Source organism: Perognathus longimembris, chromosome 28 (assembly GCF_023159225.1).
Source record: "Perognathus longimembris pacificus isolate PPM17 chromosome 28, ASM2315922v1, whole genome shotgun sequence".
In the NCBI taxonomy this organism is placed as follows: domain Eukaryota; kingdom Metazoa; phylum Chordata; class Mammalia; order Rodentia; family Heteromyidae; genus Perognathus; species Perognathus longimembris.
The window spans coordinates 69,270,019-69,296,996 of record NC_063188.1 but is presented as its reverse complement, the minus strand read 5'-3'; the positions used below and the strand labels follow the sequence as shown (position 1 = coordinate 69,296,996).

The 26,978-nt window shown below is 39.1% G+C and overlaps 1 protein-coding gene across 5 annotated transcripts in view; it reads left to right on the top strand.

Annotated features, from left to right (window-relative positions):
* Positions 1-23,377: 23,377 nt before the first annotated feature.
* The window catches only part of LOC125343986 (histone-lysine N-methyltransferase SUV39H2), a 21,563-nt gene continuing 17,962 nt past the window's right edge, over positions 23,378-26,978 (top strand). For 3 of the 5 annotated variants that reach the window (XM_048336597.1, XM_048336595.1, XM_048336593.1), the window contains exons 1-2: positions 23,386-23,491; positions 26,557-26,702. In XM_048336597.1, coding sequence (XP_048192554.1) covers positions 23,461-23,491; positions 26,557-26,702 — 177 coding nt within the window. In that variant the 5' untranslated portion in view covers positions 23,386-23,460. Of the gene's footprint in view, positions 23,492-26,556; positions 26,703-26,978 lie in introns of all 5 variants that reach the window. The other 2 variants (XM_048336594.1, XM_048336596.1) reach the window with 2 other exon arrangements.

The window sequence follows — 26,978 nt, the reverse complement described above, 5'->3', positions numbered from 1 at the left end:
AGTGCTTAAAGAAGGAAATGAGTGCAGGAGAATATCCACAAAAACGGTGTACTTATGCCTATCTTGAACCTGACAGTAAAGTGAAAGGATAATGGATTTTAAAGCACAATTACAAAAAAAGAGAGAAGCCATTTGAGATTTTACAATTACTAACCATGTTAAATATTTTGTTAACTTACTTGGCATTTGGTAGGATAAATAAAAAATAATGCAGAAACTGGAAGCTTTAAGATAAAGAGATGTCTCACACCTCTTACCAAAGTTTTATTGTGGTTCAAAAAACCCAATATCTAGTCTGACAGGATATGTTAAAATAACTATAGACAGCTGAGCAATATGCAAACAATTGGTTAGAGTTTACTGGAAAAGAAAAAAACTTGGAGTTGTACAAAAGATACTTGTTTTAAATAAATAGATGCTTTTATGTAACCATTCTCCTGCTTAAAAACAGTATAATTAAAGATCTCTGAGCTATTTGGGCCAGAGACTAACCTCATATACATGTCTTCTTTAGTGTAATAGATTTCATGAACCATGACTTTCCAGAAAGAACAGAGAAAGAGAAGGAACCTATTGTAAGAGTAGAAAAACACAATAGCCATCAATACAACTAATAACAGGTAAAGCTTAAAATAATGTTCGCATTCAATTTATTCAATAATTAAATAATCTCTTTCCAATCCCTTTATAATAACCTTAGCAGTATTTATTACGAACTAGGGAAGTGAAAGTGAATATCAAAATCGAGAGATAAATGATAAAAAGACAAACGACTCCAAAAGCAATACCTGCAAAACCATTTGTTGTAAACCAACTGAACACCTCATGGAGGGAGAGGGAAAGGGGAAGGGGGAGGGAATGAGAAAGGAGGTATCAAACAGTACAAGAAATGTACCCAAGGCCTAACGTACGAAACTGTACCCTCTCTGTACATCACTTTGACAAAAAATAAGAAAAAAAGTAATAAATAAATAGTTAACTTGATATTAAATTTTTCTCATTTTGCATTTCCTCAGTATAATAAATGCCAGCTATGCACCAGTGATACATAACTATTATCCTACTCAGGAGACTGATATCTGGAAATCAAGATTTGAAGACATCCTGGACAGAAAATCCATTAAGATTCTTATTGCCAATTAGCCAGGAAAAAGCAAGAAGTGGAGGTAGGCTCAAGTGACAGAACTCCAGCCGTAAGTGAAAAAACTAAAGAACAACACCAAGCCCTGAATTCAAGCCTCAATACCACCAGCACACACACAGAAAGAAGAGAAGAGGAAGGCGAGGGGAGGGGAGTGGAACAGAGGGGAGAGGGAAAAAAGGAGAAAAGAAAGCAAGATGGAGAGAGGGAGGAAGGGAGAAAGGAAGAGAGAGACAGAAAGAGGGAGGGAAGAGGGAGGAAAAATCCTGTATGTACCATTACAATGGCCAAGATACTAAACAACCATATAGGAAAATTAGTTTAGTTTAAGTACCTGCTTTATATCTCTTAATATACTATCATTAAAAAGCCTCACAGCAGTCACTGATTCACCATTTTCCTCAGTAACCTGAATGACTCCAGGAACCAGTCCTTGGCCCAAATTAATAGAAGACTAGAAAAACGATAGAAAACTTAAAATTTTTTCTTTAGATATAACCAAATTTCTATTTTCATATGATAAATTTCTCAAATACTTTTAAGGACTATCTCTTATCAGCAAAGTTAAGTCAAAAGTTATTCTGTAAGCACAGTATAAGATAAGGATGGTGTAAAAGACCTAACTAAATGGTAGTTTGTTTCTAGGTATGTAATACTGCATGAGAAAGTCCAGTAAGATTACTTTAAACTTCATGAAAGGTAAGTTTCCAAAGCTATTATGTGTTTTTATATACAGGCTGTTGATAAAATGAAAATTATAATATATATCTCACAATTGTGTGGGGAAAAATTGTGTTATTCTAACTTACTAATATGGATATAGCCATCCTTGTATAATCTGCTAAGAACCAATGTTAAAATAAGACCAGCATTCCTAGAATTATATAGTATGTGAGATAAATAATTCATACACAGAATAAAATAGTAGCTGTTGAAAAGGAAAAAAATCAGAAATTATAAGGTTAACTTCTAAATAGTATTGTCTGACTATTATAAATTATTAATGAAAGCCCAAAAATAAAGTACCAACTATGAGTAATGAAACAACTTCATAGAAGTAGCATTGAAGAACTACTTTCATCAAGGCCCCAGCATTCTTATTTCATATCTGGCCTTTATTTCACCACAGACTACTTGTTATTGTATACACATCCTTTCTCTAAGAAAAAACAATAGCAAGAAGGAGAGAAAAAGGCAGTGTTTCTAGATATAACTTTCACGGATAAACCAAAGCACTTGCTATGACCAAAGTATTACCATTAAAAAAGTTGCATTTTATTATGGCTTAATGACTGCTTTGGGGTTTTTTTGGTTAATTTTAAACAAATAACTTAGAGGGGTATTGCTTTTAGCAGCACATGTTTAATTGTTTTATTTCCTAATTTAAAAGTGAACTTTTTAAAAAGGAAAAGCTATTTTTTGAAATGGCTTTATTTTGTCTTTTGTACAATCATGAGCTAGAATTTTGAGGGGAATATCAATTTGATAGGTGACTACATTTTTCATGAAAAAAATGAATTACATCTAAAAACTGAAACACATTCAATGACATTCATCAAATGTAGGTTGTCTCATTCACTACCACAAAATATTTACTGTAAGGTGGTCTACCTAATGTGACTTTAGATGAAAATTTCTACTTCTATTTCCATTTCTTTAAATAACAGATTGATTTCTTTTAATTGACTCTTTTTTTCTAACTTAAAAAACCATCAGTTTTCTTTCCAAAGGCTAGAACCTGTTTTGGCAAATGTCTTGGGAATGAATTTGGTATCTACTTTTGGCCTAATAAAGGTGAACATTTTTCAGAATATCCAGAAACATGGGCTTTCTCTTCCCCCAATATGTTTAGTAACTAAAACAGTATAAAGCAGTGAAAAAAAAGAAAACAGATATACTTGAAACATTTTTTAATTGATTGGAGAGTAAATCTATGCTTTTCTGCTCATGACCAAAGAAAAAGGAAAAATGGATATAGATCAATCTCTGTTCTAAAAATTGTTAGTACTCATGGCATCATGAACGAAGCATAAACAAGAATTGAGAAAAATACCACCACAGATGTATAACCTATATTCATGATTCAGTATCTATAAGCCTCAATTGTCCAACATATTAGAAGATATGCTGAGTATTGAAGCATACACAAAATGCCTATCTATGAATACCATAGATATCATATCCTATGACATATCCATAAATATCCTCCTTTTCCTTTGTTACCCTTTCTACTTTTCTCTGTTTCCAATTCCAGTACCAAATTTCAAATCAGATACCATTCTTTCATAAAAAATATGTTGGGTAATAAATGCCCTTGGTAATCTCTCTTCTTTCTGGTATTATTTTTGTATTTCTCCTCCTGCTTCCCCCATAACATCCAATCATTCACTCACTCTAGTTTTCCTTCTTCTTTTCTCTCTATTATTTAATGATCCACTATTTTAAACTACTTATATACACCTTGAAAATTTCTAAATTATATAAAAATTTATACATAGCACAGCTCACTGTCAAGCACAAAAATGGTAAACATATTAAAACATTTCATTCCATTTTACCACAAATATATACATCCTGTGAGGATTTTTTTAGTTTTATAATAGAAATATGTTTATGTTAGGGTAGTGGTGGAGAGGTGCTCTGGCACTAGAGAAATAAGCTCAGTGCAGTACATTTTTTCTCCACCCACTTCCCAAAAGTTAGATAACGAAGGATCCAAGAAAAAAGAAAGAACATTCTAGAGAAGCTTGAAGAAATATATACATTAACATTTTCTTTCCTGAAAACAGGTGAAAATTTAAAATGCATTGTAGTCATAAGCTGTTTTGTTAAATTGTACATCCTTTCAATTTTACCCCCCTCAACATTGTCACTAACCTCTAATCGACCTATGAGTAACTTTTCTTAATTTTGTGGTATATATCATGAATTATTCATTGATTGTATTCTCCCTCCCCCCCCCCCATTCATTTACTCCTCTTCTCTTGGCCCTACCACCTACTTGCAAGTGCCCATTTCCTAAAAAGTGGTAGGTCTAGATGAATCAGGGAAGAAGAATTGTGGGTGAATAGTCATAATATTCAATGTACACATGTGATGGAACCACGTAAATTGAGAGGATGGATAGGATTGGGACAGATGGAAAAGAAAATGATGTAAGGGGTGACATTGACCAAGAGGCATTGTACATATAAATTGAATTGAAACTCCTTTGTTCAACTACTTAACAATAATAAAATATAATTTAAAAGATAAAAAACTCAATAAGTAAATGGTATTATAAGCATTCTAAGATCAATAAACCACTATTTAAAATCTCATAGTTGTACATCTACATGGAATACACACAATAAAGTACCAGAAAATATATCCGACATACCAACAAGGAGCCAAACAACACTGGAATTGTGTTCGGTTAGAAAGTCTTGCATTGAGTGATACTGGGGACAACACTGTCATTCTTCCTTTGCTCCATTACTGAAGGTTTCCCATAACAGCATCTAAAGGCCAGAAGAAGTCAAAGGTTAAATTATAATTGACGTTTTTTAGTGGATAGTGAAATTACAGAAAGAGGGAAAAGGTGAATTGAATAAATAGGGTTTACTAAATCAATTTGTTTCCTCCAATGATGAAAATGCAAAAAATACAGCAAGCAAAATACTCCCACATTTCTATCTAAATATAGACAATATATCCAAGTTATGTCTTTATTTCATCATCCTAAACATGATGAAAGACTAGCCTTCAGTTATTAAGAGATATAGTGTGTGTGTGTGTGTGTGTGTGTGTGTGTGTGTGTGTGTGTGAATACTAGGGCTTTAACTCAGGGTCTCTCACTTCTCCTTAGCTGTGTGTGTGTGTGGGGGGAATGAACCAGTCTGAGAGCTTGAATTTAGGGACTGGGTGCTGTTTGTGAGTTTTAGTGCTCAAGGCTAGCATTCTACCACTTGAGCCAGAGTGCCACTTTTGGTTTTCTTTGTTTATTTGTTTCTTTATTTTTGGTGGATAATTTGAGATCAGAGTCTCATGGATTTTCTTCCCAGACTCTGATCCTGGATCATATCTCAGACTCTGAGGAGTTAAGATACAAGGATGAGCCACAGGCACCTGTCTTTCCCTCAGCTCTTTTGGTCATGGCTCTACTACTTGAGCCACATATCTACTTCCTGCTTTGTGTTGGTTAATTGGAGATAAGAATCTCAAGGATTGGGCTAGCTTCAAAACATGATTCTAAATCTTAGCCTCCTAAATTGCTAGGATTATAGGTGTGAGTAACCTGCACCAGGCAGATCATGCTTAAATCTATTAGGAAATACTGATCATAGCCAGAAATGATGATGCACACTTACAATTTCAGTACTGAGGAGGCTGGGGCAAGAGTATCTCAAGTATGAGGTCAGCCTGGACAGCAAAGTGATTTTAAAGCCATCCTGGACAACAGTAAGACCCTGTCTCAAAAAAATAAATATAAATCTTAAAAAGAACCAAAAAACAAAACAAAACAAAACAAAAAACAGGCACTGTATAATCTTTATGGAGCAAATGATAAAAAGGAAAGAGGGAGAAAAATAAGCTGGTTGTTTCTTCTTCCTCTACTCCTTAACAACCCAACCTAAAACTTTAAGGTAAAGCAAAGGAAGGCAGCCATCGGCATATGAGGAAGAGAGAAACAAGAGTCTCAGTGTCTTAGAGTAGGATGTTAGATTCCTAGGTATCTACCTCTGTGAGCAGAGGCAGCACCTCAGAGTGTCACAGTCTGAGTGTTAGGGTCAGGATGATAAGAAGGGCACACTTGCAGGAAAGTGGCCAGGTGCAACGCATCCACAGTAGCAGGAACAGTAGCAAGGAGAAGCAAGCTAGATCCAGTGTCAGAGCCTGGGAAAACCAACAGCCTTAGCAGAGTGAGACGAGCACCTTCACAAGAACGTTGCCCTATCATACAGTCAGTCAACAGAACCAAGTGGAAGGCATCAAACTTGAAAGGGTTAAATAGGGCTTCCATGCAGGAGAGCAATCTGAGCAGGTTTAAGTCAGCATGAGTAGAAACAGGATTAGGAGAGCAGATAAACACCTGGAGGATGGGCCCAGACAAAGCAATTAAATAAATATATTCAGGAGAATGGAAGCTAATTTACTGTCGTAGATACAGAGAGAGGAAGAGTAATAGATAAGAACTGGAGTTAGAATTTTCAAAATAAATGGAGAGATAAGCAGAGGTACAAATGTGTATTATATGGGTCTATGCATTATGTGTACAAGTATGTGTATGTAAATGTATGCATGCTCCAGGAGCAGCAACACTGCACTAAAAATAAACATAGATCTTTGTTCTTAAAACCCACTTTCTACTGAGAGAAATTGCTGATTTCAAAACTAAGGCAGAGAAAGTCAAGATGAGTCTTGTTTTCCCAAAAGACCTGGTCAAAGAATGACGGTAATAGGTGAAAAAGATACAGAGTTAGCTTCAAAAGATTCCTGAGGGCAAGATCTTGGACAACTTAAAAATAAATTGTAGTAATGGATTAAAATCCAATAAGTAAATCTGGGTGTCAAGAGGAGGAAGCATTGCAACTAGAGGATAAGATACAGCAGCTGGGATGGGGCATTTTTGCCCAAGCAACTATCTCTTAATCTATCCTTACAGCCAAATAGCTGTCTTGCAACCTCAAAATACAAGACCACCCTGGTAATCAATATTCTGCGATCATATCTTTCTTCTTTAGGTTGTAAGTATGCAAGCATTTTTAATGAAAATATTTAACGAGCAGAACAAAACTGAGAAGGCTTCATCATATTGCCTCACAAACTTCAGTTAATAGCTTAGCAACAATTAATTGATATGCTAGCCTTGAGTGTAAAAATCAAAGAAGGAATGCCTGTAATGTTGTAGAATGGGTTATACATATGGAAGTAGGCAAGCACAGGCAGTATAAAGGAAAATAATAATATCAGAAGGTCCTAATTCTTTTTTATTGTCAAGTTGATGTACAGAAGAGTGACAGTTTCATACATTAGGCTTGGGTACATTTCTTGTACTGTTTGTTACCTCCTCCCCCATTCCCCCCTCCTTTCCCTCTCCCCGCATGAATTGTTTAGTTGGTTTACACCGATGGTTTTGAAAGTATTGCTTTTGGAGTCGTTTGTCTTTTTGTCCTTTGTCTCTCGATTTTGATATTTCCTTTCACTTCCCTAGTTCTAATACTAGCATATACAATATCCAGTGTATTCAGATGAGATACAGTGATAGCGCGAGTACAACCACAGGAAGGGATACAAGAGGATCATCAACAAAAGAAGCTATGGTTTCACAAGGCATGTTGAAAGTAATTACAACAGTGATATAACATTCATGTCCATAACATGGACTTCATTTCACTTAACATCATCTTATGCGTTGATAGGGGCATAGCTATTAGGCTCTTGTGATCCTCTGATGTGACTAGCCTAAACTTGTGCTAATTATTCCCTATGAGGGAGACCATAGAGTCCATGTTTCTTTGGGTCTGGCTCACTTCACTTAGTATAATTTTTTTCCAAGTTCTTCCATTTCCTTACGAATGGGGCAATGTCATTCTTTCTGATAGAGGCATAAAATTCCATTGTGTATATGTACCACATTTTCCATGCATCTACTGAGGGGCATCTGGGTTGGTGCCATATTTTAGCTATGAAAAATTATGCTGAGATGAACATTGTTGTGCTGGTGGCTTTAGTGTGTTCTTGTCTGTGTCTTTTGGGTAGATGCCCAAAAGTGGGGCTGATGGGTCATACCGGAGCTCTATGTTTAACCTTCTGAGGAATCTCCATACTGCTTTCCAGAGTGGCTGGAAAGCCACCAGCTGAACAGTGTTCATTGCAGCACAATTTGTCATTGCTAAAATATGTAACCAACCCAGATGCCCCTAAATTGAAGAGTGAATCAGGAAAATGTTGTACATATACATAATGGAATTCTATGCCTCTGTCAGAAAGAACGACAGTGCCACATTTGTAAGGAAATTGAAGGACTTGGAAAAAATCATACTGAGTGAAGTGAGCCAGATCCAAAGAAACACATGGGCTCTATGGTTTCCCTCATAGGGAATGATTAGTACATGTTTAGGTTAGTCACAGCAGAAGATCGCAAGAGCCCAAACAGCTATGCCCTTAAGAACATATAAAATGATGCTAAGTGAAATGAACTCCATGTTATGGAAACAAGTGTTATATCATTGTTGTAATTATTTTCAACATGTCATGTGAAACTATACCCTTTTTCTTTTTTTTTTCTCTCGTATTCCCTTCCATTGGTTTTATCCCTGCTACCACTCTATCTATTCTTCCTACCCTGGATACTGTATATATGTGTATTAGAACTAGGGAACGGAAAGGAAATACCAAAATTGAGAGGGAAAGGATATAGACAAACCATAGCAAAAGCAATACTTACAAAACTATTTGGTGTAAACCAACTGTACTTCTTTTGGGGGAAGACGAAAAGGGGGAGGGGGAGGCGAGGGGGAATAAAATAATACATAAAATATGGAGCCAACCCAGATGTCCCTCAGTAGATGAGTGGATCAAGCGAATGTGGTACATATACACAATGGAATTATGCACTTCTATCAGAAAGCATGACATCACCCCATTCATAAGGAAATAAAAGGACTTAGAAAAAAATCATACTAAGTGAAATGAGCCAGACCTAAAGAAACATAGACTCTATGGTTTGCCTCATTGGGATAAATAGCACAAGTCTAGCATAGTCCTAGCAGAAGATCCCAATAGCTCAATAGCTATATACATACAAACGTATAAGATAATGCTAAGCGAAATGAACTCCAAGTTAGAGAAACAAGTGGTATATCATTATTGTTCTTATTTTAGCATGCCATGTGAAATTATGCCCTCTTTCTTTTGTATTTCTTTCCCATTGTTTTACACCTGATATCACTGTAACTGATTTTAGTACCCTGGATATTGTATATATGTGTATTGGAACTAGGGAAGGGAAAGGGAATACCAAAATCGAGAGACAAAGGATAATAAGACAAACCAATTCAACAGCAGTACTTCCAAAACTATATGGTGTAAAGCAACTGTACACCTCAAGGGTGGGGGGAAGTGAGGAGGGGGAATACGAGGGGGGGATGTGGGAGGAGGTAACAGGTAGATAAGAAATGTACTCACTGCCAGACCCAAAGAAACATGGACTCTATGGTTTCCCTCATAGGGAATAATTAATACATGGTTAGCCTAGTCATAGTAGAAGATCACACTAGCCCAATAGCTATGCCCTTATGAACATATAGGATGATGCTAAGTGAAATGAACTCCATGTTATGGATACAAGTGTTATAACACTGTTGGAATTATTTTCAACATGCCATGTGAAACGGTATCTTTTTTTTGTTTCTCTCATATTCCCTTTCTGTGGTTGTACCCCACTATCACTGTATCTCATCTGAGTACCCTGGGTACTGTGTATACGTATATTAGAACTAAGGAAGGGAAAGGAAATATCAAAATCAAGAGGCAAAGGATAAAAAGACAAATGATTCAAAAAGCAATACTTACAAAACCATTTGGTGTACACAAACTGTACAACTCATGGGGGTGAGCGGGAAAGGGGGAGTGGGAGGCAGGAGGAAAATGAGGGAGGAGATAACAAGTTGAACAAGAAATGTACTCACTCCCTTACATATGAAATTGTAACCCCTCTGTACTTCACTTAGACAATAAAGGGGAGAAAAAGAAATGTACTCAATAAATGTATGGAACTGTAACATCTCTGTACATCACTTTTAAATAAAGAAATTTAAAAAATTTAAATCTGTATTCGGGTACTAGAACATTCTTATGGCCAAGTACAATTTTCTTGATACACTGGCCTGTTGTGCCCACTACTTAGGTATAGTTCACTCTGAATTCTTCTCATCTTTCAGCTAGCTCTACTTGAGAAATAGCTGCTTTGTGTTGATAGAAGCTTCACTTCCTGACAAAGAGATTGTTATGGAGGGCTTGAAATAGGGTATTGCCCTCGATAGTAGAGTACTCTACTGCTAAGTCATATCTCCAGTCCTGTTTGTTTAAAAACAATTTTTCTGGGTTTCAGTTGATTCATTGTCTCTCACCTATTGTTATTGTAATGGGGAGATACAGAGAGTTTACAATTATATATGAGGCAATGAATATATTTGTTTCTGAATAGTGCCACATCTGCCTTGCTTTTCAGTTATTCCCTTTCAATCCCCCAACCACAACTTTTTTAGGTTTTTTTTTTTTTCTACTCCTGGGGCTTGAAGTCAGGTCCTGAGCATTGTCCCTGGCTTCATTTTGTTCAAGGCTAGCACTCTACCACTTGAGTCACAGTGCCACTGTGGCTTTGCCAGTTACATTGTGCTGAGGAATCAAATGCAGGGCTTCATGTATGTGAGGTAAGCAATCTACCACTAGGCCATATTCCTAGCCTCCCCAGCCACAACTTTTTTTTTTCAAATTTTTATTATCAAACTGATATACAGAGAGGTTACAGTTTCATACGTTAGGCATTGGATACATTTCTTGTACTGTTTGTTACCCTGTCCCTCATACCCCAGCCACAACTTTTATAGTTCATTTCCAACATAGTATTTAGTGAGTATCACTTCTTCATTTGTTCGGCCTTAGTCTCACCATTTCTGAGCTCCCATCTTACCCCTCCCCCAAACATAAATTTTCATACAAGACAAAATGCATAGAAATAAACAGTGACAAAGGAGAGAATAAAAGAGAAACAAATAACAAAAAACCTCTTGTTTTCATTTCTTGCACTTTATTTCTGTATCATTCCATGACACCTTATGCCCCTGGTTACTGAGCCTTTGTTGTTCTCTCCTAAGAATATCCTCCTTTGTTCTCATTGTGTGAATGTGTAGTCCTGTATAACTTATCATGTCCTAGTATATACTTTTTGTCTTTTATCAGACAGTTTACTTGTTTACTTGTAGATTTATAGACACATTCTAGTTATAAGTGAAGGAAACCAGGCAACATATGTACCTTTGGGTCTGGCCTACTCCCCTTAATATAAGTTTTGAAATTCTGGCTCCCCCCATTTAGAATGGTCATTATCAAGAAAACTAATAATAACAGAAGCTGGCAGGGATGTGGCCAAAGGGAATGCTACTGCACTGTTTATGGGAATGTAAACTTTTCACTCTGGAAAGTAGTATGTATATTTCTCAAAAAGTAAACATAGAGTTTCCCTGTAACCCAACAATTCTATTCTGGGGCATTAATACAATATACCACAAACAAGGGCACACTACACCCACCAGTACAACCATGTTCATTAGAGCATTGTTTACCACAGCCAAGATATGGAATCAACCTACATGCCCCTCAATGGATGGATGGATCTCATTATAGTTTACTAATTTTATTTTCTATAACAGCTGAGGGCTCTAGGTTGCTTCTGAATGATGATTAGCTATAGTAAAAAGAAGGGACTGACTGGCTTTCAGAATGCCACTGGGGAGAAAAGAAAAAGAGGAGAGATGAAGAAAGAGTGACAGAAAAACACAACACCCCCTACAAGAACAACCTTCAGAGAATACTTTTCCCAGTCTGAGAAACATTTGCTAGGAAACTGAGTCAAGCAGACAAAAGAACAGAATGAAGGCAGACCAGAATAAGCCTCAATTATCTCTGAAGAGGGACTCCATGTAACACATAGCAAGGTCAGAGAAACAAAGAGTAGTGAGTATGGGGAGTCTGGGAGTTTTATACATTCTACTGTGAAACTCTTCTTTGAAATTTCTTTGTCTTCTCCTGCTGGGGATTTATTGCCCTAACTGTCCCATTCAGGGTTTACATTTTAAACAGTATTCTTTGAGGTTTGCAGTGCAAACAGTCCTGTTTGGGATTGGTAAGGGTACCCTTCTGATGCCAGCAGTTCAGCTCTTTCAGATAAGACCCATTTTGCATTTATGATAAGGTGATATGTGAGGTTTTTTATAAGAATCAGAAATAGTAGACTATTGGAGCAGAACAGAATTGTGAGAACAAAGCATATTCCCATCAATGAGGATGATGTATGTGATTGTGGATGTAAGTGTGCTAAACTGAAGATAAAATTGTTTTCAGGGCCTTTCCTGCTCAGGCTATAAGACTTCAGCTCTGTAGTCTTTAAGATAACATGTGTAAACCACCAGAGCCCAGCTACCCTGCTGGAATTCATAATCAGCACTGCAGAGCAGCAAAAAGACCAAGTAAGCAGGTGGGTTTGCTGTCCTGGCTCTCTTGGCCATAGAGGCCCAGGCAATGGATGACAGATCACGCTGTGATTGCCGTAATATGGTGATCAGTTAACTTGCTTATATCCTAAATGTCAGCTAGTCTTCATGAAATATTTTATTTATGATAGTGATAGTGGTTGCTAGGAACCCAGGCAGGGATTAGGAGCAGAAGGAGAAGCTTCCCAGAAAGCAAATGGCAGGGGTGTCAGGGGATTTGAACTGGATAGGTTCAGGTGGGAAGTCAGACCCAGAGAATCAGTGTTGGGATTTTATTTGATAGTAACAGGACTGTTCTAGTACAGTGTGAGTTGGCCTGGAGATCGTGAGAAGGCTGGTAGGTATCATGGTGGTGACCTGTGACATGAATTACAGTGCATCATGGGAAGACGTAGCTCAACACAATGCATATGTACCTGCATGGGTCACTGAGGAACAGGAAACCTCTTCTCCAGTATTGTCCCATGCAGGAAACCCAAGGGGTTGTGGCACAGCAAGAATAGTGCAGAGGTTGCCAACCAGGTATTGCCTCCATAGTCACCTGGGGGCCATTTGGGAGCCTGTGTGGGGGTCTGCCTGTATGTATGGCTTTGTGTATTGGTGTGCAGGAGTCATAGAAGTTGTGGTGAGAGAGAAAGAGAGACAGAGACAGAGAGACAGAGAAAGAGAGAGAGAGAGAGAGAGAGAGAGAGAGAGAGAGAGAGAGAGAGAGAGAGAGAGAGAGAGAGAGCGAGAGAGAGCACCTCTAGGTCCTGGGAATACAATCAAGTCATGGACACTGTCCTTAAGGTTTATTTCCACATGGTCATATCTGAGCACTTGAGCCTCAGTCTCCAACTTTTCCCATAGTTGATTCATTGTATTTGTTAAGATACTGGGGTTTGATTCCATTTTTCATCTTAGATTTGGCAGGCCCAACCTCAGACATTCCTCATCAATGTTTATTACTCATTTGTCTTCAGTTAAGTATTTGTGTATTGTAATATATTTTAACTGGAAGGCTAGCCTCAGACTTGCTAGTCCAATCATGCTGCTCTTCCTCATAGTGTTAAATATTAGTTTAATTACTCCAAAGAAATTTACATCAGAGCTTTACAACAGTAAGCAAGTATGACCACCAGCCCCAGGAAAATGCGTAAAACTCCACGTTTTTTAAGAACTGTGATGTCACAATCAACATGTAATAAATGTTTATAGGAGTTTAAGCTAACTGTAGCAGTAATGTCTAAAGCTCTAAACACCTGAAGGTCATCACCTACCTGCAGACATTCGCACCAAGTTTTAACACATTCTTATATTTTCTCAAAAAAAAAAATTCTCTCGCACTACCCCTTACCTAAGACTCTTAACACTACATGGCTCAGCAGGCAGAATTCTTAGCCTTTGGAGATTTGCCTTGCCAATCCAGAGGCTAACACTCACATGTGCATATTTCTGTGCCAAGTAAAGAGCACAGCTTCTGGTGTCCAGGTTGAGATTACACAGATTGGGTTGAAAAAAGCTACTTTTTGCTTTTCCAGGGAGAGCCCACTTTGCCACCACTGAGGCTCTCAGTGACACGGATGCTGGGTTCCTGTGCAACAGGATACCTTGGAAGACTCCGTGTGCTTGGTGCCCCAAAGAGTCCCAGGAAGGATGTCTGGGTGCCCCGTGGAGTACCAGGACATCTGGGCCACTCCAAAGGAGTCCTGGGACGTCCAGACAGCAAAATAAAGAGAGGTCACAGGGACCTCAGGGCTGCCAGATGCCTGGTGTGACCCCAGGAAAGCTGTGGCTGCAGTGCATTCGTGGATAGGTCCTACAAGAGGATGCAGCAAGAGGCTGCTCTGTCTCTAGATGTTCCAAGTCCCTTGTGCTGGAAGGGACACTTTTGTTTTAAGGATACACAAGGGCTTCCTGGGCACTTCTGGGCCACAGGATTCAGAGGAGGGTTCCTAAATGTGCGGGCCAATGGATATCGGAGGTTTTTTGGCAAAGTCTGGGGCTGCGGATGGCTGGAGGGTTCTGGGTGAGGCAAAGGAATCATAGTTCCTGAGGTGGGTGGGCCCGACTTCTGGGACCCTCCCCCTAGGAGCTGGTCCTAAATGACTGGGATCTACTGGGCAAGGAGGCTGGCTCTCATCTGGAACTTGAAAGATGCGCTGTGTGCATGGCTGTGAAAGTGAGTTGACCCTTGAATGCCCAGCAGACTTAGGCTTTCTCTAGCCTCAATGTCAAGGAAGGACAAATTCCCCTGCTACTAGTCCTGCGTTTTTAATGTCAAATGATTTGCACGGAAAATGTAAAGAGATTGTCTACTTCATTTGTTGAGTTTTGTTTTGTTTTGTTTTGCCAGTCCTGGGGCTTGAACTTAGGGCCTGAGCACTGTCCCTGGCTTCCTTTTGCTCAAAGCTAGCACACTACCACTTGGGCCACAGTGCCATATGCGGCCTTTTCTGTTTATATGGTGCTGGGGAATGGAAGCCAGGGCTTCATGAATGCAAGGCTAGCACTCTAACGCTAAGCCACAACCCAGCTCCTTGTTGAGTTTTTTTTTTAACGTATATTTGTGCGAGAAGGACCAGAAGCAAGATGATGCTTATTATTTTTGAAGTTGTTTATATTTGGTCCCATTTGTTGTGAAGAGCTGACCAAGAAACGCAAGATAGTCCTTCTATAATATCTAGAAAAAATAATAGCAATAAAATCCACAAGTTTAAAACATCAGCAGAATGGTGCAAGTACACCTAATGAAACTATATATTTCACTTTGAAAGGACTAATTCAAGGTTGTGTGCTTTTTCTCTAGGATGGCTGGGCAGATGTTGTTACAAGTGGTGCCAGACATAGTAGTTGTACCTGCTGTTGTAGCTTATTCAAAGAATGAAGAGGTACTACTCTTCTCATTTTTTTGTACATGGAAATAAGTACAAATTGCAGGCATTGTAATATGTTGCTCTTTTCTCCTTTTTCAGGTCGTTGGACTGGTAGAATAAGAAATATTTCAAACACAGTAATGAAAGTAAAGCAGATCCTGGCCAGAAGTTATGGAGTAAAATCATACTTTACAGTAACAGAAATGTGTTTTAAATTTTGAGCATGGGGTGAAGTAACACTAGAAACACAATTGTTTTGTTGTCTTTCTTGACTGTATCATTTCCAAGAGAGTACCACAGTAGACTGTTTCTTTTTGTTGTTCTTGTACGGTCTTCTGGAGAGGAGGATGTATAGATATTTGATTCTTACTGATGAGCCTGTTAGCATTCATAAATATCAGTATTCATTTACTTTTACTTTTGATGATTTGTCTGTCAGAGGTGATAATTTGGACTGTCCACATTTTTATAGTTTTAGCTGAAGGAATTTGAATGATTTGTGGGAATTTGAAGTCTTCTTTGTGTGGAGATTCATTTTGCAAAACATTATGATTAATCACACTTCATGTAGCTGCTATTGATCTTTTTTCCATAAGGTTCTTTGTGTCATTGGCTGGGAACTGACTTTCGCAGTTGGCTTACAAATTTAATCATTAGAGAAACAACTTAATTATTGTAGGAATCAGGTTAATCATCTGTTGTAAGTTTGATTAGAAGATTAACAAGGCTTGCCTCCCAAGACTTCTGTCTCCTGGAATAATAGATTACTATAATAATTAGAGGGTTTTGTTTTCACTAAAGCAGTAGTACTTGATGGTGTTTTTAAATATTCAAAGTGCTTTCATGTCTATTATTTTACTTAGTTCTCTAAACTTCCTTTACAAACTGAGAGAACAGTTACTATCCTTTTCTGTTCACAGATGAGAAAACCTAGGCACAGAGAAACTTTTGTATTTCTGTTAGTTAAAAGACTGAAGTAGATAACCCTGTCCTTCATGTCTCCTATCCTCACCTCTGCTCTTGTCATTTCTATTCTATTTAATGAGAATTTAGGTAGACATTTCCTTGAGTTGATTTATAAACTCCAAATTATAGATTAAATTTAATGTTAATTACTTAGCTCTAACCTCTTTAGTTAAGTTGAACTTGAAATAATAATTTTGGAAAAAATTCAAATCTTTGTGATGAATGTATTACAATATCCTGTTTCCTGTGGAAAAATTTGGAGCTAAGCATATTAAAAATAAATTAATATCAAACATTTTCAAATCATAGAAGCTAGACAAAAGCAAGGAATTGTAATAGATTTTGAAGCCTGAATCATGGGGGAACCAGTAATTTTTTTGCCAGTCCTGGGGCTTAAGCACTGTCCCTGGATTATTTTTACTCAAGGATAGCACTCTACCACTTGAACCACAGCATGACTTCTGGCTTTTTCTATATATGTGGTACTGAGGAATCAAACCCAGCACTTCACATATACAAGGCAAGCACTCTAGCACTAGGCCATATTTCCAGCCCCCAATAATTTGTTTTAAGTAACATTTTGGTTTTTAGTCAATTGCAGTTTCACATACTGTTATAAGAAACAAAACAGGCATCCAGTATATTTATTTGATTTATAATTTCCCCCCATTGTTAGCACCTTGCAAAGCTGTAGTTTAGTATCACAACCCAGAAACACATTGATAGAATAAAGAAACTGAACATATCCATAGATACATTTCATTGCAGCCAACTTCATTTATTTCCTTTGTACTGTTATTTGGGGATAGATGACTAGAAAAAAGAAATGGATATCTTCTGCTTTGTTCACAGAGCTTCATATTAACCAAACAACATTTCTGTTCCTTCTAGCAAGGAGTGCAGTAGTTACAGCCAGATGGATAACAGCCACAGCCTGACATTTAGGCTGAGGTTAGTAAAGGTGGAGAGCTCCTAAGATATACTACTGTATGACCATCCTCTTCATACTAATTCTCTAGAGTAAACTGCCTCATGAACAAGGTTCTTTTCTTCTTCAGCCTGACTTCTTACCAGACAATAGTGTTTTTTTTTTTACCGATAAATGGTTGTATCAGGTCTCAACCTTAGAAGCATTCTGGCCTTTGTTGAGGAGCCAATCCTTCTGTTATGAAGCCATTAAGCACTGGTCCAGTACCCACCCTAGGTGAACTCCCCAAATTGGGCTTTCTCACTCTAGGCCTCTTGCCTATTTATGACCCATGCACTGGCAGCAGCACTATTTGCTACCTTACTGTTTGCTTCCATACAATCCTCCCTGTTACTCCATTCCCTTGTGGGCTTCCATCCAGAAGTATGGTCCTCGAACCTCACTTCTCAGCAAATACCCTGAGAGGGAAGAATGGACTGGCTCCTGAAAATATACTGAGAGCACACACCTTCATATTTGTGTACCTTATGGCCAAGAAGCATGTTGCAACAGCCTTTCTTCCTGGCTCTCTATGGCCACTGCCAGTATTAGCGTATCAGTGCAGGTATCTGGTATCCAGACAGGAGAGACAACTCTTGTCTCCACCTTAAGTTAGGCAGAGTATACTTATTGCCTCCATATAGTACATCATGATGCAGATGCCGGAAGTCTTCTGCCATGCCAGACACCAATGCTGCTCCAAGTTTGAAGTTCTGAAGGCATTATACTTAAAGGCCTACGTTACCCATGCCATCAGCTTGGTGAACAGGCCAGTGCCCAATAAGATGCTGCCAATGAGCTGTGCAGGGATGCTGTCTTGCAAGGAGATGCTTGTCAACAGCAGTGGAAGAAGCTACTGGTGCTTTTCAACAATGACTCAAAAAATTGTTTCAAAGGTTGATTTCAAATACCAAAAGCTAGGAACTGATTGTGAAAGAATATACTTCGTAAAACAAAGAGAAGTCTCTTCACAGCTGCCTTTTGGTACCACAGCACCCTTTTTGCCCTCAGAAAATTCTAGTGAATCATTGATACATAAAGGAATAGCAATACACTACTTGTGAGTTCTTTTGCTGTCAATATCCTCCACTAAGTGAAAGATCATTTAGATATATGAGAGGTGCCTAGTAGAAACCTCATGAAATCAAGTCCAAGATAGCTAGTTTTCCCTGGATTTCTCCTTTACCTCTCTACAGTAGTTTCCTCATCTGTGAAATGAGGGATAGCTAATAACTCCTGCCCTGCCTACTTGATAGGGCAATTTTGAGAATCAGCTGGCTAATAGATGTTAAAGAGTTTAAAAGGTTAAAAGAATTATGCAAATGTACATTATTAATGTATGTGGTCTTTGCTGGAACACATTACAAGATACAAAAGTATGTATTCCTTGACTTGATTTCTAAAATTTACTAGCTTAATTTGACTGCTTTATGGAGTTTGAGGTCTTTGATTTTAAAATCCCTCTACGGCTCATTAGACTAATATAGACAAAATGTGTATTTTTCTCTTTGTTCCATTCTTCATTGTGTCTGTGACATAAATATTAGTGAGCACACGTGGTAAGAGTCCAACCTGTCAAACATTTATTTTACTACTTCTTAGTCTCCTATAAAGTGTGGTAATGTTTTTATTAATAATCTGTGATTCGGTGGATATTGGCTGTTTTTTAAAATATTAAGTGTAAGTAAATTCTTTGTGTTTCATATTATTTGGGTTCCTTTCTATGCATAAGGTATATCTTTAAATTTTAGTTGCCCCTTGAACCTTATAGAAACAGTTTGGATTGCATCAGTTTCCAGTCTGCTTTCATTTAGTTCCATTTTTCTCCATTAGCTGTTGTTGTTTTTGTATTCTGTTTTTGCCTACTGTGTTATAGAGGCCCTAGAAAACTTTCCATCTAGGGAACTTTTCCAAGGTTACCTTTTGTCAGATGACATGGGTAAAAGTTGATCTTGTCAATGGAAGATGGCTAGATAAACCAGTTTTGTTTCCCTTTAGCTTTGAGAACACTGGAGGTGGTATGGATAGAGAACCCCTTTTAAACACAATCCCTCACCCAACACATATCACCTTTGGGAGAGGCAAAGGTAATAGCCAACATTTCCAGTTTTCCATCACTCACTTAAAGCTTTTAGTGGTTCACATAATACTTTCAAGGACCATACAACACATAGGCTGGAATTTAAAAGGCTTACTTGCAGTCAAGCTGAGAAAGAAATGAAAGGGAAGAAGTTATGTTTTATACATAATATGGTGCTTACCTAAGTACTGACAATGAAAATAGGTGAAGAAATAGGACAACTAGGACCAATCTGGCACCATGTGTAAGAGTCAAGTGAGCCAGCTGCCCCAAGGAAGTGGTAGATATGTGAAGGAGCCAGTTCACTAGTGCACTATGATATATGGTCTCCTAATGAAAAAAACATACACTAACAGCAACTATTCTAAGGGAAGAACTGAAACCTAGCACCACCAGATCTAGGTTTGTTCCTGAATGGTTTCCCTTTATTCTTTGGTTCCCAACAGAACTAAGATGAGATAACTTTACAATTGGACATGGCAGCACACACTTGTAGTCCCAGCTGCTGGGGGCACTGAGGTGGCAGGATTGCTTGAACCTAGAAAACATAAGGAAAAAATTACGTTGACAATGGCTAAAGATGTTCTTACAAAAATGTATTCAAACACTATGGCTGTGCTTTTTTCACTAAAGCTGGCATGTACTCATACTTAGGCTGAGTTTTTAGATACTATTATCTTTTCCAAAGTTATGAGTTGGTTTTTTGTTTTGTTTTGTTTTTGGCCAGTCCTGGGCCTTGGACTCAGGGCCTGAGCACTGTCCCTGGCTTCTTTTTGCACTCTGCCACTTGAGCCACAGCGCCCCTTCTGCCATTTTCTATATATGTGGTGCTGGGGAATTGAACCCAGGGCTTCATGTATACAAGGCAAGCACTCTTGCCACTAGGCCATATCCCCAGCCCTATCTTTTCCAAAGTTATGAAAACTTAACTTCCAATATGAGTTCACAGACAACCTAGGCTATATAGAATATATCTCTAGGGGAAAAAAACAAAACTGTATATATTATAAAATTAGACTTCAAAGCTTAAAAAATATAAAACACCCTTATGTACCAATAAAATAGCAGAAGTTTATATGGCTTTCAGTCATATCTGAATATTAATAATCTTAATTCTTCAGTCAAAAGACTGGTAAACAGTATGTTTCTTATTGGACAATGCCTCCCCTTCCCTCCCTCTTTCTCAGTTTTTCCCTCCTGTCCCCACCCACAATTTATAGAGTTCATTTTCAACATACTTTCTAGTGAGTGCAATGCTGCATTTCTTCACCCTTTGTTCCTCCATTTTTATGTCCCCCTTACTCACCACAAAACACATAAATGAACAAATAAGACAAAAAGAAAGCAAAAACAGCCACAAAGAAAAAACCTCTTATTTCCATTTCCTGGAGTTTGTTTTGATAAATATTATTTTATATGATCAGATAAATATAGGCTTTGCACTTTTGTGTTTCTCTCCTAAGAGTATCCTCCTTTGGTCGCACTGCTTGTGAATGCCCAGAATACTGTATAATTTATCATGTCCCAGTGTATTTTACATCTAGCTTCTGCATATGAGAGTAAATATGCACCATTTGTCTTTCTGAGCTTGACTTACCTCACTTAACATTGATTTTTTTCCCTAGGTCTGTCAATTTCCTTGCAAATGGCATATAATATTATTGTTTTTAATAGCTGTGTAAACTTCTGTTGTGTGTATATCCACATTTATTGAATCCACTCATATGTTGAAGGGCATCTAGGCTTTTTCACCACTTGCCTATTGTGAATAGTGCAGCAATGAACATGGATGTGTGAGTGTCTTTATGGCATCCTTGCTTGAAATGTTCTGGGAAGATGCCCAGGAGTAGCATGCCTCAATAGTAAGTAGTTGTATGCCTAGATTTTTGAGGAACCTCCAGACTATAGTACAGAGTGGTTGTACTAGTTTACATTCTCACCAACAGTGTAATAGGGTTCCTTTACCCCACAACTCTTAACTCTTAAACATTGGTTGTTATTCCAATTTAGTATGTTAGAAAATCTAGCTGGGGTAATATGGAATCTCAAAGTTGTTTTGATTTTCATTTCCTTTATGGCAGTGATGATGAGCATTGCCTCATGTGTTTCTCTGCCATTCACCTCTTCTCAGAAGTCTCTCCTTAGCTCCTTTGTCCATTTAGTGATTGGCTTATTAGCTTTAGGTGGAGGGATTAGTTTCTTATGCTCTTGTATATTTTGGATATTAGGCCGTTGTCTGATATATCGCTGGTGAAGATCTTCTCCCAGTCTGTTGGCTGGCTTTTAGTTTAGTAACTGTGTTGTTTGCTGTGCAGAACCCTTTTAGTTTGGTATAATTCCATCTGTCAATCTCCTGGGTTTCTTATAAAAAATGTTTTTTCCTATGACTATGAGTTCTGTTTTTTCTCCTACTCTCTCTTGCAGTAATTTCAAAGTTTCAGGTCTAACCTTGAGGTCTTTGATTCACTTTGAGTTGATATTTGTGTCCCAACATCCACTACTGTATATCTTTGGCTCCCTTATCAAATATCAGTTTACTGTAAGTATATGGTTTTATTTCTGGGTCTTCTAGTCTGCTTCATTGATCTTTGGGTCTATTTTGTGCCAATATTAAGTTTAAACCAAATGATTTTGCAAGACAAATTGTTCCACGGCCAGATGTTCTCCATGCCTGCACTAGGAAATAAGTTCCATGAAGACAGTCTTTATTTTGTTTTGTCCTAGAATCTCAGCATTTGACAGCACAAAGGAGATACTCAAGAAAAGATTTCTGAATGAGTGGGAGAAAGCTTTAGAGAACACCGTACAAAGGAGTGGTACAAAGTAAGATTAGAGAAACAGAAATCCAGGACAGCCTGGATTGAGAAAAAGCAAGAATCTACTAAAAAATAACAAAAGCAAAAAGGGCCATGGGCTAGGCTCAAGTGTTTGTGTCCCTAGCAAGCAAGACGCTCTGCACTGCAAAAACTAAAGCAGGTAACAAAATAGTCATTACAGGAAGTGGCAGAAATAAGTTAAAGTAACAATGATTTCATATTCTTTTATCTTGTACATTCTTGGTACGATGTTGAAACTCTATTTCAGGGGAATTTGTTTTGGTTTTGTTTCACATATTAAACACTTCCCTCCAGATACCAAGAAGTTCATAAACAGCTTTTATATTTCAAACAGATAGCCAGGCAGTATTTTATAATGGAATCAAATTATTAAACATACTCATATTATCCTGCATTTATTTCCAATATTTAAAATTTATACATTATTCTTTGAAACATGTATGTAATTTTTCACAAGAATCTTTCAGAAATCATCAGTAGATGTCAGTTGGCTGCCTACCAAGTTCTGACAATTTGCTTTTCTGATGATTTGCTTTAAAATGTTTAGAATAATAGTGGCTTGGTGGGGTAGGAGTCCATGGTGGAGAGCAGTTAGGAGGTCCTTGGAGTCCTGTTCTGCAGCCTGGCCACCAAAGCGTGCCCACAGTCCATGACCAGCAGCAGCAGCAGCAGACAGAAACCCAGAGGCTTCCCACCCCAATAACTTGTGAATTCAAATCTGCACTGAAATCACTGATTCCTATGGGTAAGGCACTAATAAAGGGACTTAATGTTTCAAGCTGTGGGGAACATTTGAATTACTTGGGAAGCTTTCAAGTAAGTAGACACTGCCCAGGCCACATGCCATACTAACTAATGAGTCAGCGAGTGGGCACACCCACAGAATCTCTCCCAAGGACTTACTTGCACAAGCTGGCAATTTTGAGATCGTGAGCTTTAGCAGAACAGCACAGTTGGTTTGGGTGGGTGAGGTACTGGATCAGGAGGGAAGCTTCTCCTGCACCCTACACCCAAGCTGCACGGTTTTGGGGTTTGCATATTACAGGTAACAAGCAGCAGCGCGGCATGGGAAAAGCTAAGGCAGAAGGGCTTCCTCAGGAAGGGCCTAATATGGCTAGGCTAGCGGCGTGGCCACGCCCACTCCTTGGGCTCGCCCCATCCCCTTCCACTTGCACTCTTTGGGCTCGCGCAGGCGCCCTGAGTATCGCCTGGGTTGCCTCCGCTGACGTCAGGACGCGTCGCGGAATTCATCCTCCAGCCGGGGCCTTCAGAGTCCCACGCAGAGCCACACTGGGGGAGGAGCGTCGGCCGGCGGAGCTGTTATGTCCTGCCGCGCAGTTTGAATGAAAACTCCCCAAGATGGCGGCAGCCGGGGCCGAACTACAAAAAGGTGAGCCTGGAGCGCGGCCCCCACCCCACGCCGCTTTGCCCTCCGGTTCCCAAGCCTGCACCGGAGGCCGAGCCAGCATCCCCGCCCTCTCGCGGGCTAACCAGCTGGCGACTTGGCTGGATGTCTCCCGTCGCTCTGGTCACACCCCAGTCCTCCGCCAGATCCCCATGGCGTTCCTCAGCCTCCTTCTGGACCCGGCCCACAACCTCCCTTGCCACCCAGTGGCCCTCCGTGTCGTCCCCTCTTATGTCGTCCCTTCGTGTCGTCTCTCTCTCGTGTCGCCCGCGTCGTGTCTCCTTTCTCGAGTTCCCTTCCCCAGCCAGACCCGGGCCAGGGTGCCTGCTGGCAAGGCTGAAGCATTGGTTCCTTTGTGGCACTTTGAGCAAGGAGTGTGCAAACTGCTTTCTACCGGAAAAAGCCCAATGTGGTGATAGTGAACCCGGAACCCTAGGCATGGGGGTCGGTGGGAGGGCGAGTGATAGGAAAGGGATCCCCCCGCCTCTTCCATCGACACACTGGGAGGTCGGTCACCTTCTTGGTGGAGAAAGCCCCAGAAAGTGGTTGAGTGAGAGCACCTGGTAACACTCTCACTCACACACTCTCTCTGTCTCTCTGTCTCTGTCTCTCTCCTTTTCCCTTCCCCCCATTCCCCCCCCCTCCTCTCTCATTTGCCTTGCAGAAACTTGGAGTTTTATTTTATGGTGGCTGAAAAAATAACACACTTGTGCGATTGTGTGTGTGTGTGTGTGTGTGTGTGTGTGTGTGTTTAGGCAGTGTCGGAATGCCTGGAACTTTGCAATACATTCTGAAATTGCTAAGTGGCTTATTATTGTCCTTTAAAAATATTAATGGGGGAAATAGTGCTAGTTGGTGCAGGGATTTTTATTGCTTTGTTACATTGTTTTATAGTAAGGGGACATCTTTTTCTCTGTTGTTACAGGCTGTTGTTTTTAAAGCCACATGTTTGTGTTATCTACTCAGTCAACTGGGGTCCTTTTAAACTCTAAGCTCTACCTGGATAGAAGTTCTTGACATGAGAGGAGAGAGACCTTCTTGTAGTACTGGCCATCTGGGCCTTTGAGTGTCCAAGGCCTTATTTGTTCCTTAGAATTGGTTATCATTATAATTCACTTCATATGAATTTATGTTGCTGTGAGGAAAAATTTAAAGCTCTATTTTTGACCTGTTTGTATTTGGTGGCAGGGCTAGACCATATGAGTTTGTGGGCCTATGGACTGGATGGTCCCCACCCCTTTTAGAGGTTGGATTGGTAGATGCAGAGGTTTAAACCACCATGATCTGAGAGTTAGGGGCCTATTGCACCTAGGAGTTTGAAGCCCAGTCTGGGCACTCCTGAGGGACTTACAGCTGTGGGCTTTAACCAGCATGAGCACTTGGACTGTTCACCTTAAGCTACAAATCCCAGGGTGGCGAACAACTTGGCCCTTTCAAGCTTGGCAGCTCTCTGGAACTCTTCACTACCAAGACTCTCCGTTTCTCAAACTTTTCACAGATCTTATTGTCTCCTGTCTCCTCTCCTCCTATTCATTTCTGCCTGGCTTTCTGGAACCCTTCACTTGTCCTCTCATCACTACTATAGCTGGTACTACTGCCAGGGTGATGGCACCTTTGCCACTGATACTGCTCTGCTTCTACTTCCCCTGTCGTTGGTACCAACACAGCTCCTTCTACTAAAGATAAACATCAAAAACAGACAAGAAAATATTACTGAAGGAAGACCTTTTATTGGGTCTGCTGTTGCAATACTAGCTAGCCCACGAGAGTGTCTTCTTGCTGGCTCACAAACTGAGCTGAAAAACCTGTTTATATAGCCAGAAAATTGTGGCCATGGTGTGTGTACCAGCCGTGTAAGTACAGAGTGCACATTTATAAATCACAGCCTAACTCCACTATGCTTGCACAGTCACAATCATTCTACTGGGCTACCAGGAAAGTACTCTTCCTCTGGCCTAGGTAGAAATGGTTGGGGGTCACCTAGAGTTCTCTGCAGCTTGTGATGACAAGTAATAATAATAATAATAATCCTACACAAGCTAGGTGACATGGCTGGTAGTAACTGGGACAATACATAGGGGAGCCAGAGAATACCTCATCATTAAGCAGGTATAATTACTATGTAGATTCCTCAAGACAGTGGAGGATTCAGAGCAGCTGCTTGACTGCAGCCCTTCACTGGAGCCAAGAAAGGGTCTAAAGGGTCTAATGAAAGAAAAAATAAAGATTTAAGGGGTGCTTATAATAATAAAGATTATCATTAGGAGTACTTAACTTTTTGTTTGGGGTTTTGGTTTTTGCCTGTCCTGGGGCTTGAATACAGGACTTGGGTGCTATCCCTGAGCTTTGTTGCTCACTCCTGGCATCCTACCACTTGTGCCACTTCTCAGCTCCCAGCCTTTTTCTTTTTTGTAGTTAATTGGATAAGTTTCTCTTGGGCAAGCTTTGAATCATGATCTTCAGATTTCAGCTTTCTGAGTAGCTAGGATTGGAGGTGTGAGCCACCTTGCACGCAGCCCGAAAGGTGTTTATAAAATTGGCAAAGTAAAAAAGAGTTTGTGGGTACAGAACTGTATTGCAATTATTTTTCAGTTCTTATTGTCCAATTAAAGGAAAAGTTACTGTTTAATTATTTTCTTAAAATGCATTTTAGAGATACTTCTAACAATAAGTATAGCCCAGAGATAGTTTTATTCAGATAGTAATTCTGTGTAGAATATAATGGGAGAGTAAAAAACTTTACCTCTATTGACCTTTGCCTCTATCATTAGAAAGTTTATAGACATGGAAGCTTTGTCACATGGTCTAATAGAAATTAGCCAATATAAATAAAACATAATAGGATAGAAATCTACTAGAAAGTACAAGAAAACATACTACAGTTCTTTAGTGCTTAACTTTATCTTGAACACACATAATTGGTTTCTTATGTTGCTTTTTAGACCAAAATTATCAGTTGAAGGGTGGGTATGTAAAGGTTTTAAGTTTCTCATTTTTGTTTTAATTGAGTAGCTATTTCATTAGTAAAGAACTCTATTTTCTTATTGTAGTGTGGTGTGTTCCTTGCCTAGTTTCACTTGATACTCTTCAGGAATTTTGTAGACAAGAAAAGCTCACATGTAAATCGATGGGAGTCACCAAAAGGAATCTAAGCAATTATGAGGTGGAATACTTGTGTGACTACAAGGTAGAAAAGGTAAGGCAAATATCTAGATCCTTAACATAGACCTATTCACACTTCAGTATTTCCTGTTTCTGTGACAAAAATAACCTTATATAAACGAACTCTTCTTAATGTTTGAAATTGTAGGTAGTGATTCATTTATGTGTCCTGTTACCTGTTTGCCAAGTAATATTGACAGGATTTTGCAGCATAAAGCATGCTAGCATTGAAATATTTTAAGATACTTAAATCTCTCTATATCCAACTCTTGATTATCTCCATGTGGATTACCAGAGCAGTTGATCTCAG